The sequence below is a fragment of the Carcharhinus amblyrhynchos genome, chromosome 5 (genome assembly GCF_965287045.1).
Source record: "Carcharhinus amblyrhynchos chromosome 5, sCarAmb.v2.hapA, whole genome shotgun sequence".
NCBI classification, from domain to species: domain Eukaryota; kingdom Metazoa; phylum Chordata; class Chondrichthyes; order Carcharhiniformes; family Carcharhinidae; genus Carcharhinus; species Carcharhinus amblyrhynchos.
In genome coordinates, this window is record NC_137328.1 from 30,554,327 (window position 1) to 30,569,469 (window position 15,143).

A 15,143-nucleotide genomic window follows, 5' to 3' on the forward strand; every position below is an offset into this window, starting at 1 on the left:
ATGGTTAAATGTTAATGAATGATTGATGATCATGTTATTTATAAAATTAGATCTGAAAAGAAAAGAATTCCTGGTCAAGAAAGCCACTTCCAGATCATTGAAAGCTACAGAACTTCATTCCCAAATGGAAGGAAAATTGTTGAAGAAGTGAGCACACTTTATTCTCTGTATTCTTATTATTTTCTGTGAGGTAATCTTGTGTTTGCATTAACCAAGCTATCATCTCATTAATCTACTGGTCCTATTTCAGCTCTACTCCAACTGTCAGCTCACCTCTTAATCTTCTCACCTCTAGTGGAAGAAATCCTGAAGTCATTCTTCAATACTGTATGTCTGTTCATACAGCATTTGGTAACATCCTGAACCCACAACCTTCTGATCAGTGGCATGAATGTTACCACTCAGCCAAGGTTGACAGGTATCCCACTTTTCTGTACATTGCAACTGGTGAAATATGGAACAAAATATGAAGATAAGCTTGGAAAACAAATCTGAACTACTCTTTATCCTGACTGAACCTAAAAAGACAACCACCAACTTAAAACCTCAGGGGCTCTATTTCACCATTCTCATTCTTAGTGCTGGGTGGACTTGAAACTGGGAATGTTTCAGATCTGACTTTTAGACCTGTTCTCAGCCGCCCCCATATACACTCTGCCGGCAAAAATATCAGCGATTTCAAATCGTGCTGCACAAGTCTGTGGGCAGGACTTTATGCTCCCGAAATCCCGCAGCTCTAGTTGGCACCTCCAGATGCACATGCGTAAAAATAATAGAATAACACTCCCTGCCATATCCCTCCTGGGCCGAATAATGCCTCCCCCTAGCCCCCACAGATATTGCCCCATCTCCACAACATTAATGACCCCCTAATGCCCCCACCACCCACTGACTGCAGGCCTTCCTCCCCACTGATCTGAGGCAGAGTGACAGCGGACTCCCCTTCCCTCCTGCTGATTTCAGGCAGAGGACCCCCATTCTCCCCACTGATCTCAGGCAGAGAGATCCACCTCTACCCTGCAGATATCAGGCAGCAAGATCCCCCTCACTCCCACTCAGGAGCCTCCTGCACAAGGCCCCCATCTCCTGTGGAATCCACTGGCTGGGTGATACCTCCTTCTCGCTCCTCTGTCCCCAGTCATTAAGGCACTGATCCACTACGTCACCTCCCCATCTTCACACCCGCAAGTGCTCATTGCCTTCCCCTCAATGTTAACAAGCAAACTGCATGTAACTTGCTGGAATGCCCTGCCAAACTGCCTGAAGCTGATCTGCCCTAATGAGGGGCAGCTCCATTAAAAACTCAAGAATGGACAGGCAGGCAGGCATTCCTGCACAAAATGTTCGCACGACCAGCCCCCTGATTTTCTGAGGGCGACCTCGGGAGGCTGCTGGATGCAGCAGAGGCGAGGCAGGACACCCTCTTCTCCCCAGGAGGACACAGACCAAGAGGGGGCTGATGGAAATGCCGCCTAGGAGGATGTCACCACCTTAAGTCAGTGGCAGGGCGCTGGTCCCCTGAACCCGGAAGCCATGCTGAAAAAAAGTCAATGACCTGTGCAGCAAAGGTGAGTGATGAACCCCATCTTGCATCCTCCCCCAGATCCTCCCCTCCCAGCACCCTGATCGCCAAGCACCTCCTTCCTCCCTCCCTTCCCCACCCCCAAGAGCCCTACTGTGCTTGCCTTTTAAGGGCCATGACTTGATACTCTGTAGGAATCAAGCCACTGTTTCTTTCATGGCTCCTTCTGTCTCTACAGGAGAAGACCAAGCATAATTAAGGGGGGGGTAGTTACAGGACGGATGTCAGGGGTTGGTTCTTTACCCAGCGGGTGGTGGTGAGGGATTGGAATGCCCTGCCTGCTGCAGTTGTAAATGCGCCTAGTTTGGGGGCGTTTAAGAGATCTGTGGATAGGTTTATGGACGAAAAGGGATTGGTATAGGCTAGTGGGTCATTGTTTTTGTAACTGGTCGGCGCAACATCGTGGGCCGAAGGGCCTGTTCTGCGCTGTAATGTTCTATGTTCTATGTTCTATAACACCCATGAGAGGGTGAAGACAGGAGGTGGTGAGCCAGACCTCTGGGTCCTCACGCCCTTTGAGGAGCGGATGTTGGCGTTCTCAAGAAAAGGGGAGATGCGGGTTGTTAGTGACAGCATGGTCAGGCTGCCGTCAAGCTGTGAGCACCAAGTCATTCCGCCACTCACTTTGAGGCAACTTCTCAGGCACGTGAGTTTAGGGTGCAAGGGACAAAGTTTAAGGGAGATGTATGAGGCATGTTTCTTTGCACAGTGAGGGCAGTGGGTGCCTGGAACTCGCTGCCAGGGGGAGTTCATGGATACAGATTTGATAATGAACTTTAAGGGGCATCTCTACAGCTATGTGAATGGGATGGCAATAGAGGCATATGGTTCCTGGAAGGGTAAGGGGTAACAAATCAGATGGGCAGCCAGGATGCTACACGCTTGGAGGGCCAAAGGGCCTGTTCTTGTGACATAATTTTTTTTTGGTGCTTTGCTCTATGTTCAATGGAATCACATGTTTGGCATCCCGGATTCCTTTCCCTCCCTTGCATTTAATCTTGTGTTCTGTGTTGCAGGGACACATCTGGATGCCCCAGGGCCTTCTGGACTCTAGACCTGCACTGCAGCTCCCACCCATCCTGGTTCAGACAGCTTGGATGATTCCTAGGAGGATATGGGTGAAGGGAGCTCTGAGGGTGGCACCGTTTATCCGTCAGCTTCCATGTCACAACTCATCATCCCAGATACTGACACGTGGGTGGTCCAGTTAGTGGTGAGGCTTCTGGATCACTCTCTGGTGAGCACGACACATCTGATAATGTACATCGGGCCAAGGAGAGGCCTCTATAGCAGGTGGGGGCCTGCTGAAGGCGAGGACTTAGCTGGCTCCAGGTTACATGCTGGGCCTCTGAGATCACTTCTCCCTCAGCTGCTGGAGATGCAGCAACAGGGCCAGGGAATGCAGGAGGGGCTAATGGCCACACTGGACCAACTGCGAGGCTGTTGGGAGGAGTCTCAAAGCTTTTAGGTGGACCAGCTATTGCCTGTCTTGTGTGCTTCCCAGGCCTACATTGAAAGGGTGGCATCTGCAGTGGAAAGCTTGGGGCAGGGGATCCTCACCATGAGTGGTAGGCCCAAGCAATGGCCAAGTCACAGCAGGCCACCGCATAATCCCAGAGGGCCATGGTTGAGTCACAGTGGACCACAGCTGAGGGACTGAACAAGATTCTCAAGGTTCTGTGGCCCATGGCTGAGAGGCTCAAGAGCTTGCAGGAGACTCAGCAAGACAGCACTGAGACACAGCGGGCTTTGGCAGCAGCCCTTGAGAATGTGGCCCAGTCGCAGACGGTCATGGCTGAGGGGTTACAGATATGGCCTAGCCTCAGAGGGCCATGGCTGAGCGATTGCAGAGAGTGGCCCAGTCTCAGAGGGCACTTGCTGTGGCCATTTAGAGATGGCCCCCGATTCAGTTGGCCATCGCAGAGGACTAGACAACCATAGGTAGGAGGCAGGTGGTCCTCCAGCACTGACAGTGCCAGGTGAGCTCACTGTAGAAGCACCGCTGTCCCATGGAGTGACCCACGGGCCCACAGAAACCCCAAGGGAGGAGAAAGATCTCAAGCCCATGCTGGGATCTTCCAGCCAGGAGACTGTGGCTGTGGCTATATATTCTGACTCCCCCTTTCTTCCCCCTTTTTGACACTGGGGCATCTCAGAGGCAATGGGATGAAGAGGATGTCATGGAAACATCCCAGACACTTGGAAGCAGGCCAGGGTCCTCAAGGTCCAAGGCCTCCAGAGGACACCTGCCACACGCATCTTAGGCAAGCAATGGGGTGAGGTAAGCAGCTGGCCCTACACCTCCGATGTACATTCTGGGCAGCCACTGAGATGCAGTGGTAGGCCATGTAAAGGTAGGAAATTGTAGTTGCACTGAGATTGTACAGGTGAAGGGCTGCACGACTTAAAAAAAGTATTTAAGCACCTTATTGTTTTTTGTTCACACATTTTAATGTTAGAATGTCTGAATTAAACATCTTTATTGCAATTAAATGCTTTTTCACCACCCGCTTGTGATTAATTTGTCTCGAATAGGAATCCTCTTCCATTGATGGAATAATGCTTCATGTTGATGTCAGTTGGGGAGGCCCCGCAATGCTGCCATTTGAGGAAAGGAAGTCTTTGGTTCTCCAGACCCCACAAGCCCCAGTGTCCTGTATTGGGGGTTTCAGATCCCTTACCCACTACACACACTTGCGCCCAGGTGCCAGCATTTATGCGGGGCTCAGGTAGGAATCAGACTAGTTTGTACCAGGGCATCATCGTAATGGGATTAGCGAGTCGTCATCATCTTCTTGCCTGCCAAAAATCTTGCTAACACAGACTACCCAGGCCCACCACTCTGGTGTGACAATGTTGCAGGTGATAGGAGGAATTTTGGCAGGAGGAAGGAAACTAAAACCCACAGGCACAAATCCCTCGTGACTGAACCGCCTGGTGATCAGGGCCTCATTTGAGCTGCTAGCCCTCCAACGCCTGGGTGGTGTTCCTCAGCGTGCTCTTCTTCTGCCTGCTGTTCATCCTCCCCAGCGACGCCCAGCTGGCCAGCTCCATGTCCTCCTCCACCAATATGTCATCTGTCTGTAGAGCTAGATTGTGCAAGGCACAACACACGGCCACTATGTGGGAAGAGCTCAAAGGGCTGTATCGGAGGGCCCCGCCAGATCAGTCCAGGCACCGAAATCACATTTTGAGGAACCCAATGCATTTCTCCACTGTCGTGCGGGTGGCTACATGGGACTCATTATAGTGGGTCTCCGCCTCAGTCGTAAGCCTCTGCACAGGTGTTGTCAGCCATGCCCGAAGTGGATAACGCATATCACCCACGAGCCACTCCCATAGCCTGCACTCCTCCACAAATGCCTCCGGGATGTCCGAGCTCCTGACAATGAAGCTGTCATGCACACTGCCTGAATATCTTGCGCAGACAAACATGATGTTCATCTTATGGTTGCACAATAGTGGAACCGTATTCTGTTGATGAATCTCCGTGGATTCTATATGGGGGGCCTTGAGGGTGACGTAGAACATAGAACATAGAACACTACAGCACAAACAGGTCCTTTGGCCCACTAGCTGCGCCGATCACTTCTATACCTACTAATCCATACACCTATCTATAACCCCCAATCCCATTAGATCCCATATACTCATCCAGAAGTCTTTTAAAAGACCCCAGCGAGTTCGCCTCCACCACCAGTGACGGCAGCCGATTCCATTCACTCACCACCCTGAGTGAAAAACTTTCCCCTAACATCTCCTCTGTACTTGCTTCTCTGCACCTTAAATCTGTGTCCTCTCGTAGCGATCATTTCAGCCCGGGGAAATAGCCTCTGAGAATCCACCCTATCTATTCCTCTCAACATCTTATAAACCTCTATCAGGTCGCCTCTCATCCTTCGTCTCTCCAGGGAGAAGAGTCCCAGCTCCCTCAACCTATCTTCATAAGGCATGCCTCCCAATCCAGGCAACATCCTTGTAAATCTCCTCTGCACCCTCTCAATAGCTTCCACGTCCTTCCTATAGTGAGGCGACCAGAACTGCGCACAGTACTCCAAGTGGGGTCTGACAAGGGTCTTATAAATGTGTCCAGTCGATGGCCGCCTGTATGTTAGGTATCTCAGCAATGGCTGCAAACCCTGCAGCCCAGGCTTCCTGATGGGCCTGTTAAATTTGATATGCTTCCTAAGCCTGGGCATTCAGGGCTTCTGCGACCAGCTTGCCACAGATATGAATAGCTGATTGGCATGTGCCACAGGCACCTCTGCTAGGTGTCTGGAAGGAGCCAGTCACATAAAAGTTCAGAGCGGCCGTCAATTTGACAGCCACCGAGTGAACCCTAACCTAACCCACACCCTCCCCTAGGTGCCGGGTCCTACAACAGGTTGCACTGTCTGTTTTCGGAGGCAGAGACATCGGTGGCACACTCTGCCTGTAAAAATATCAGCAATTCCAAATCTCGTTGCACCAGCCAGTGGGCAGGGACTAATGTCCTTGGAACCCTGCAGCTCTGATCGGCATCTCCAATCGTGTATGCACAGGAAAAAAAATGACAGTTTGCTGCTCCCCTGCCACATCCCTCCTGGGCCGGGTAATGCCTCTCCCTGGCCACTCTCCCCAAAATGACTGACCCCTTATCCCTCTGCCCCCATTGATCTCAGGCAGAATGACAGCGGATCCCCCCTTCCCCCTCACTGGTCTCAAGCAGAGTAGCACCCCCACCGCCCCCCGCCCCCCCCCCCCCGCTGCCACACCCCCACAGATCACAAGCAGAGAGCCGTCAGACACTCGGCACCTATCTCCTCACTAACTGGAGCGCCCGAATTGGACTTCTGTGGAGCATGTTTGTTTCACGCTGATTCTGGATGGGCGAACGCCGTGGTAAAGGGAGAAGTGCTGGGCGAGCAGCCCATTAAGTCAACTTAAATGCACGCAAATACATTTCTCCAAATACTCTGCCCAGAGCCCTCATGATTTTGAATACCTCTGTCAAATCTCCTCTCAAGTTTCTCTTTTCCAAGGAGACAGTCCGAACTTCTACAATCTATCTATGTCACTAAAATTCTTCATCCCTGGAACAATTCTTGTGTATCTTTTCTGTGTTCTCTCTCTGATGCCTTCACATCATTCCTAAAAAGTATATACAAACAGCACGGTAGCAGTGGTTAGCACTGCTGCTTCACAGCTCCAGGGTCCTGTGTTCGATTCCTGGCTCGGGTCACTGTCTATGTGGAGTTTGCACATTCTCCTCGTGTCTGTGTGGGTTTCCTCCAGGTACTCTGGTTTCCTCCCACAGTCCAAAGATATGCGGGTTAGGTTGATTGGCCATGCTAAGAAATTGTCCCTTAGTGTCCAGGGATTTGTAAGTTAGAGGGATTAGTGGGTATAATATGTAGGGATATGGGGGTAAGGCCTGGGTGGGATTGCATTCGGTGCAGACTCAATGGGCTGAAGGGCCTCTTTCTGCATTGTAGTGTTCTATGATTCATTAAAAATTGGAACAGAAGTAGGCCATTTGGCCCTTCAAGATTGCTGTGCCACTCTATAAGATCATGGCTGATTTGTTTGTGTTGCGTGCAGTATTCCCATCTACCCAAATAACCTTTGATTGTGTTGTCTATTAAGAAGCTATCTACCTTAAGAATAGTCAGTGAATCCACTTCCACCACCTTCTGAGGCTAAGAGTTCCAAAGTTTAACAACCCTCTGAGAGAAAAACATTCTTATAAGGATACCCTCTAATTTTAAAACAGTGCCCCCTAGATCTGGACTTGTCCACAAGAGGAAACGTCCTTTCAATGTCCATCTTACTGTTTTAAGATATTACATATTTCAATCATGTCACCCCTCATTCTTCTACACTCTAAAGGAAACAACTCCTTCCTTTCCAAGTCAGAATGGCCCAGAACTGGATGAAAAATTACGCTTGAGGCCAAACCTGTGTTTCATACAATTTTAACATAAACTCCTTGCTCTATATTCCATGCCATTTTTAATAAAGCTTAGGATATTGCATGCTTTATTAATTGTGCCTGCCACATTAAGTGACTTATGCCCACGTTCACCTAAATCCTTCTGCTCCTGAATTGTACCCTTCATTTTTCATTGTCTCTCCATGGTCTTCCTGCCGAATTTAATCACTTCACATTTCCCTGTCCTGAATGTCATCTGTCACTTGTCTGCCCATTCCACCAACTGTCTATGAACTTTTGTAGCTCTACACTATCCTCTTCACAGTTCACAATGTTTCCAAGTCTCATTTGATTCACAAATTTTGAAATTGTGTCCCCTGTACATTAGGTCCAGGTCAGAGTTTCACAAACTTTATCGGCCGTGGAACACTTTTGGCTTCCCAACAGTAGTGAAGGAACCCTGAAAAACAAATATTCTTATTATGTTCAAGAGTTAAACCACAAAAACTTGATTGTTTTTGCGCACTAGGTACAAACATTGTACAAAAACAAATTTATAATTTTTTTTATGCATACATTTATAATTAAAAGTCCTCTCATTCAACAAAGCATTTATTTCTCGTCTTTTTGAGATTGTTGATGGGAGAGTGATGTTGCTGCTTTTGTCCACAAATTTGTTTAATATTAGGGGAGCTGCTGTAAACGAGATTCTCATGTCAGATGTATATGCGTCTCAAACACAACCACACATTCACACTCACTCCTATTTCACTCACACACACTCACCTCTCTCCATATGCACCCCTCTCCCCACACACACACACACACACACACACACACACTCTCACGCCTCTGTCCACACTCTCACACACACTGACACACATTTGTTTGCCTTTGTTATGCTGCTCACTCAGCTTAGCTCCATTGTCCACTCATCTTCACTGCATTGTTGACTCTCCTTCGCTCTTACCCTTCCCTAGGATTTTGAATACTCACATTGCCACTATTTCCAGCTCACCTAATCAGAGGCTAGCTTCTCAGTACATGAGCTGTTGGTAAGCTGACCAGTCCACCTATCAGTAGTGAATGCAGGGTGAAAACCACTGCCGATTGGACAAATTGGAAGGACTGCTTTTCTCAAATTTACAAAAGGTCAGATCTGCTGCAGATCCTGGATGTTTCCTACAGAAGCCCAGAGCTCTGTGGAATTCAGTTTGGGAAAAGCGTGGTCTATTAATATATATCAGGAAAGAAATTGAATCCTGGGAAACTACATTGTAACCTTCGAATCAAGAATAATAGAATCTACAGCGCAGAAGGAGGCCATTTGGCCCATCGAGCCTACACTGACAACAATTCCACCTAGGCCCTATCTCTGTAACCCTATATATTTACTCTCCTAGTCCCCCTGGCACTAAGGGGCAATTTATCATGGCCTAACAACCAACCCACACATCTTTGGACTGTGGGAGGAAACTAGAGCACCCAGAGGAAACCCATATAGACACTGGGAGAATGTACAAATTCCACACAGACAGTGACCCGAGGCTGGAATTGAACCCAGGTCCCTGGAGAGGTGAGACAGCAGTCTAACCACTGTGCCACCACATCACCAACCTTCCTCCAGTCCAATTCAATCTCTTCATTATTTGCCAATTACTGTTACTTAAGGAAGATGGGGACCGAGGAGAAAGAGAATATGGTAAACAATGGAAGTTCTGTTGTAAATACAAAGGATAACTGTCAGAAAATTGAATTTGCAGGTGGACAGCATTGTGAATATTTGTTCAGAAATGCATGATTTGATGGAAACGATCTACTTGTACAAAGATAAAGTAAAAAAACTCTCACAGGAACGTCAGAGCCAGGTAATTTTCTACAATTCAAATGACTTTTCTCTTATAAATTGAAACAAATCAATCTGTTGTTTTGTGGAGATAGGATTAGAATCCAGTTTTCTGCGATCTGGTGAGTGTTGAGGGTCATAGTTCTAGCACACTGCAGGATTGGACAACTCAGGAGGTTTATCAAGCAAAACAAACAGTTTAAAGTTTATTTGTTTCACAAGTAGGCTCACATTAACACTGCAATAAAACAGTACAATTAAATTGGACAATAATGCAATGCAAAGGAGTGAATTTTCACTCTCTGGGCAAAGTAGATAGACCAATTGCCCACAAGATGCTGTGAACAACTCACTCTGTTTCAATAGCCAAGCTTCATATAAGTGTAGTGTGGGAGTTGCCCACTCAGTTTATGCATCCAGAGGCAGATCCTGCGGTTCCAATTCTCACCAAGAGATTGATACCTGAAAAATTAGTTTGTCTTTATATTTACAGATGCTGCTGAGTGTTTCTAGCTTTATCTGGTTTTGGTCACTGAAGACATAAAAGGGCATGGGGAGAGAGCGTTGAGATAGAGGATCAGCCATGATCACATTGAATGGCAGAGCATGCTCAATGGGTCAAATGGTCCACTTCTGCTCCTATTTTTTGTTTCATTGTTTCAAGTTTTGCCTTTGTACCTCTTTTACCAAGCTTTTGGACAAGTCCTGTTAATATCTCCTTCTCAGTCTCTGTCCATTTTTAAAAAATCTGATTATGCCTTTGTGAAAGAGCTTGGCATGACAGGTGCTATGACAGGCTGCTCATGGAAATGCTGCTGTTTCCACTAAAGAAAAAAATGATAAACTCACTGTATAATAGAAAAGAGCAACAATTGTTTATACCATTAGACACTGGAATAAGAACAGAGAACTCACTAATCTTTGTCATGCAGTATTAGATAATACGTCAACATGGGGAAAATACAGCACGAGAAAAGATTGCTGACTAGCTTAAAAACTTAATTACCTCAAATATCTTTCAACTTTTCTGTACTATTTGCCAGTCTTTTTCAACATTCATTTCCTTCTGCGTAAATCTAAACTGTCTACACAGCTTTCCTGCTCAATGTTTGCAATCTGTAACATATTGGGAATTTTTCCCTTAAAAATCATGACTATTTGAGTAACATTACCCTGGGGAAGGGTGGATGCAGAGGTAAAGATTCACAGGACACCTGAACTCTCCTCATAGCTTAGATGCTTCATTTATATATCAATATCTCTGTCCTTAGTGTTACAAACTATCACTATCAGCCTTGGTTTGGTGGTGACACTTTCACTGTTGAGTCAGCAGATTGCTTTTCAACTCCAGTGCCTTGAGCACATTACCAAGGCTGATAATTCAGTGCAATACAGCAAGAATGTTGCACCACTGAAGGTACTGTCTTCGGATGAGCAGTGGGATTTTACAACCTCCTTCGTCCTGAACACACAAAATCTCACCTGAGGTCAATGGACCTTTCCGTGGTCCCCCCCTCACCTGCTCTGATTTCCGTGGCTGGCGGATGGTAAAGTTCCCGCCAAGATGTTAAGCGATCGCTCAGCTTCCTCCTCCTATGAATGTAAACAATCCCAAGGCACTGTTCAAAGGAACTTTCCTAGGGTACTGCCAATGAATATACAATCCTAAAATAACATCACTAAAAACAGGTTACCTGGTCTTGTCTCACTCATGTTTCTGGGATCTTACTGTGGATGAACTGGCTGTCATGTTTCCTCACATAACAGTGACTGCATTTCAATAAATGCTCCATTGGGTATGAAGTATTTAGGTTGGAATCAAGGTGGGGAAAGGCACTGTAGAAGTTATTTTTGTCTCTTCATCTTTTTCAAGATCTATATTGTTTTTCCCATTGTCCCTGGCTTTATTCTCCTCAAAACATGTTCATCAGTTTAAGGGTAGATCAGGTCTGTAGTGATTAGAGCTACTAGAGTAACCAGCTCAAAGGACTTGATTGTCTAACTCTGTTCCTCTGTTCCTAATCTTTCTTTATTTATGCTGAAATAAAAGCAGAAAATTCTGGAAACACTCAGCAAGCCCTGCAAGAACTGTGGAGAGAGAAACATAGGGTTAACTTTTGCAGCACTTGTAGTATATTGATATTTATCTTCTCCCCTCCTAATCCCACTCTCTTAATTTCTTTGGCCTGGCCTCCAGATAATGTTAATCTGTTTTTCAGATGTGAAAAATAAATTGCAGTAAGTCTCTGGAAATTCAATGGCAATCAAGTTCTGTATTTTTAGTGCTTATATAACATACGTACTAATTCTTTATACAGTAACGTTGGCATGTTATTTGTGATATTCTTTGCCTTGTATATATTGCGTCTTGGAGATATGACTGATGGATGTTAACAGTTTGTGTTCAAGTCAAAAAGCTGTCCTCAAGAATGAATAGTGAAATCTCTTCAAAACTGGTCAAACGTATTGTGTAATTTTGTCAAAATTAACATGAATATTTGGAAAAATTGTCTCATACTGTTTTAGGAAATCAGCTCACGAGAAAACTTGATCAGCAAAACTTTCCAGGTCTTTCAGAGATATTTTTACCTCATTGCTTTCAACAGCTACCTCCATGAACAGGTCAGAAATATTACTTTGTATACGTATCTCAATATGGATCGAGACTAGTTGGGCACACGAGCAGTGCAGGCTTGGAGGGCCGAAGGGCCTGTTCCTGTGCTGTATTGTTCTTTGTTCTTTGAGACATTATAGTGTGGATCATATTGGTAGGAAGTTGAATGCTCAAATTAATTCACAAATAATAAACATTCAGAGGTTATGGTCCTCTGAGATTCCACTTGAAATGGAATAGGATTATGATGGAAAATTATAAGATAAAGGCGTAGGATTAGGATGGATTACATACATGGTGCATCCAAAATTTTGATGGATGAGACTTGCTGGTGGCAAGAAAGAAAGAGTTTACATGTATAGTAGCCTCTGGGAGTGAAATGACCACAGGATGTCCCAAAGCATTTTACAACCAATCAATTACTTTTGAAATGTAGCCATTGTTGCAAAATATAGCAGCTAACTTAAATATACACCCAGATGAAATATACCAGCAATAAGATCATGAAGTGGAAAGGCTGGCTGGACATTGCTGTGAGCAATTCCATTGGACCTCCTGCTTTTCTCTCTGCCTGCGGTCCTTAATTACAGCAAAGTCATTAGCACTGCTGCCTCACAATGCCAGGAACCTGGGTTTGATTCCTAGTTTGGATGACTGTCTGTGCAGAGTCTGCACATTCTCGCTGTGTCCGGATGCTCTGGTTTCCTCCTGCAGTCTGAAAGATGCGCTCGTTAGGTGTATTGGCCAGGCTAAATTCTCCCTCAGTGTACCCGAACAGGCACCAGAATGTAGAATTAGTGGATCTTCACACTGACTTCATTGCAGTGTTAATGTAAGCCTACTTGTGACACTGATAAATAAACTGAATTGCATGGGGATTCGGCAGGTGACTTCTTTCTGAGAAGATTGCAACCAACATCTTGCCGTGGTCAATTCTGGGTTCCTGATGCAGAATTGAAGCCAGCTTCAGGATTAGAAGTCAACTTGAAAAATTCAACCCAGGCTCTTGGTTAATTTCTCATCAAAATACAGCACCTCCATCTGTACATTGGAGCATCAATTTAGATGGTGTGTTCAAATCTCTGGTTTGGGGCTTAAACCTACAACCTTCAGACTTGGAGGTAAGAGTGCTACCACTAAGCCAAGGCTGAGAACTTGAAACATAAGGTGATTCGGAAGACATTAATCATTCTGTGTCTTTAGTGTTTGAAAATGTTTTTGTGTGAACTGCTTTTATCTATTTTCAGTATCAATTGGCTTTCACAGTCATGTTCAGTACTTGGATGCGTAGGAAACCTTTCTTCTACAAGTTACTAAGGGCTATGCCCAGATTGGAGATGAAGGCTCCTGCTAATCTCATCAGTGACAGAATTTGTGTTCTAGTAAGTCAGTCTCATTCATTGAAAACTCAAACAGTTGTTTTCAAGTTAGACTAATTCGGTGACAGGGAAACATCCGTGTACATACTATGTATGAGTGTGGGGTATTAAGGAGATACATAACATTATTTGTGTATGTACATACATGTTGAGTTTGTGCACTGTACATATATATTGAAAATGAAATGTTGCCACAGTCTTAGAGGCTGACTGTGATTTAACTTGAAGATTACCACACCTCAGGCCAAAGTTGAGAAGACATGGCCTTCATGAATAATCTAGCTGGTATGAGAATTGAACCTGTGCTGTTGGCCTCACTCCGCAGCATGAACCAGCTGTCCTGCCACCTGAGCTAACTGATCCCCTCACATATGTAGTATGTGCAGATACAGTGTATAAATGCTGATTTTGTGCATGAGTTATGTGGCATGTACGCGTTCTGTGTGTATACTGTGTATATATAGAGGTGTTGACTTCTCAGCCACATCATTCAAAAACAGATCAGATTCCACAATTATACTGAGGTCACCTAGCTCCATGTCACCATCACCTCTGTCAATCTTTTGATTGTATCTGATTTGTCACAGTGCCCTGGTCTGATATTCAATATATTGGATGACCAGGAATTTCCTCCACTTAAAACATTGGGAAGACCAAAACAATTTGTCTTTCTCTCCTGCCACAATCTCTGTTCCTTAGCCAACCAGCAACAGCAACTTTCACTTCTACCTGCCATTTGCTTTTAATGGAATGAAACATCCCAAGGTGCTTTACAAGAATATTATGAAATATGACACCAACCACATAGACAAATTAGTAGAAGACCAAAAGATTGGCCAAAAAGGTCGGTTTTAAGGAGAAAAGCAAAGGGAATCCAGAGTCTGGGGCCTAGGCAACTGACGTCATGGCAATCAATGATGGAGCAATTATAATTGGGAATGTACCGGAGGCCAGATTTAGAGGAGTGCAGATATATCAAAGGGTTACAGAGGGGGAGGTTATAAAGAAAGGCCCAAAGGATCTGAAAACAGGTGAGAATTTTAAAGTCATGACATTGCTTGGATGCAAACTGATGTAAGTCACTGAGCACAGGGGTAATGGAGGAATAGGATTTGCTATAAGTTAAAACACGGCAGCTGGGTTTTGAATGACTTTGAGTTTACAAAGAGTAGAATACAGAAGATTAGCTAAGAATGTTCCGGAGTAGTTAAGTGTAGTGTAACAAAGGCATGAATGAAGGCTTCAGCAGCTGATAAGCTGAGACAGCGGCAAAGTTGAGAATGTAATGGAGGTGTCAGGAGGTGGTTTTACTACAGGCATGAACACAAGGTTGGAAGATAATCTCAGATAAAATCTTATACCAAGACTGCGAACACATTGATGAACATAAGAACATAAAAAATACGAACATGAATAAACCATTTGGCGCTTCAGATCTGCTCTGCCATTCGATAAGATAATGGCTGATCTGATTATGACCTTAATTCCACTTTCCTGTCTGCTCCTGACTCTCTTGTAGATTAACTTCAGATTGCTGCTAGGGAGAGGAATGCATTCAGTAGCTAGGAGACTGTTCACAGTATTTGTGTTATATTTGACCTGAAAGTGCAAACTTATATTGTCTCCATCAGCAGCACTGCCTACTTCCTGCTTAATTGTTTGGTAGCACTAAATATGAATACTGATGAAAAGAGAGACATGTTGCTGAAGTTTTTCATCTTGCATTCATCAGGACAAGTGCAAAAATGTCAAATTTCAAACAATCACAACAATTAATAGTATATGAGAAAAGGCCTGGCAAATTATCTCTG

The 15,143-nt window shown here is 45.2% G+C and overlaps 1 protein-coding gene across 4 annotated transcripts in view; it reads left to right on the forward strand.

Moving 5' to 3' along the window:
- LOC145342936 (paladin-like) overlaps positions 1 to 15,143 on the forward strand; it is a 144,402-nt gene that overhangs the window by 44,613 nt on the left and 84,646 nt on the right. For all 4 annotated transcript variants that reach the window (XM_080188568.1, XM_080188569.1, XM_080188572.1 and 1 more), the window contains exons 6-9: positions 51 to 147; positions 9,257 to 9,361; positions 11,866 to 11,961; positions 13,201 to 13,335. In XM_080188568.1, the coding sequence (XP_080044694.1) occupies positions 51 to 147; positions 9,257 to 9,361; positions 11,866 to 11,961; positions 13,201 to 13,335 (433 nt within the window). The remainder of the gene's footprint in view (positions 1 to 50; positions 148 to 9,256; positions 9,362 to 11,865; positions 11,962 to 13,200; positions 13,336 to 15,143) is intronic.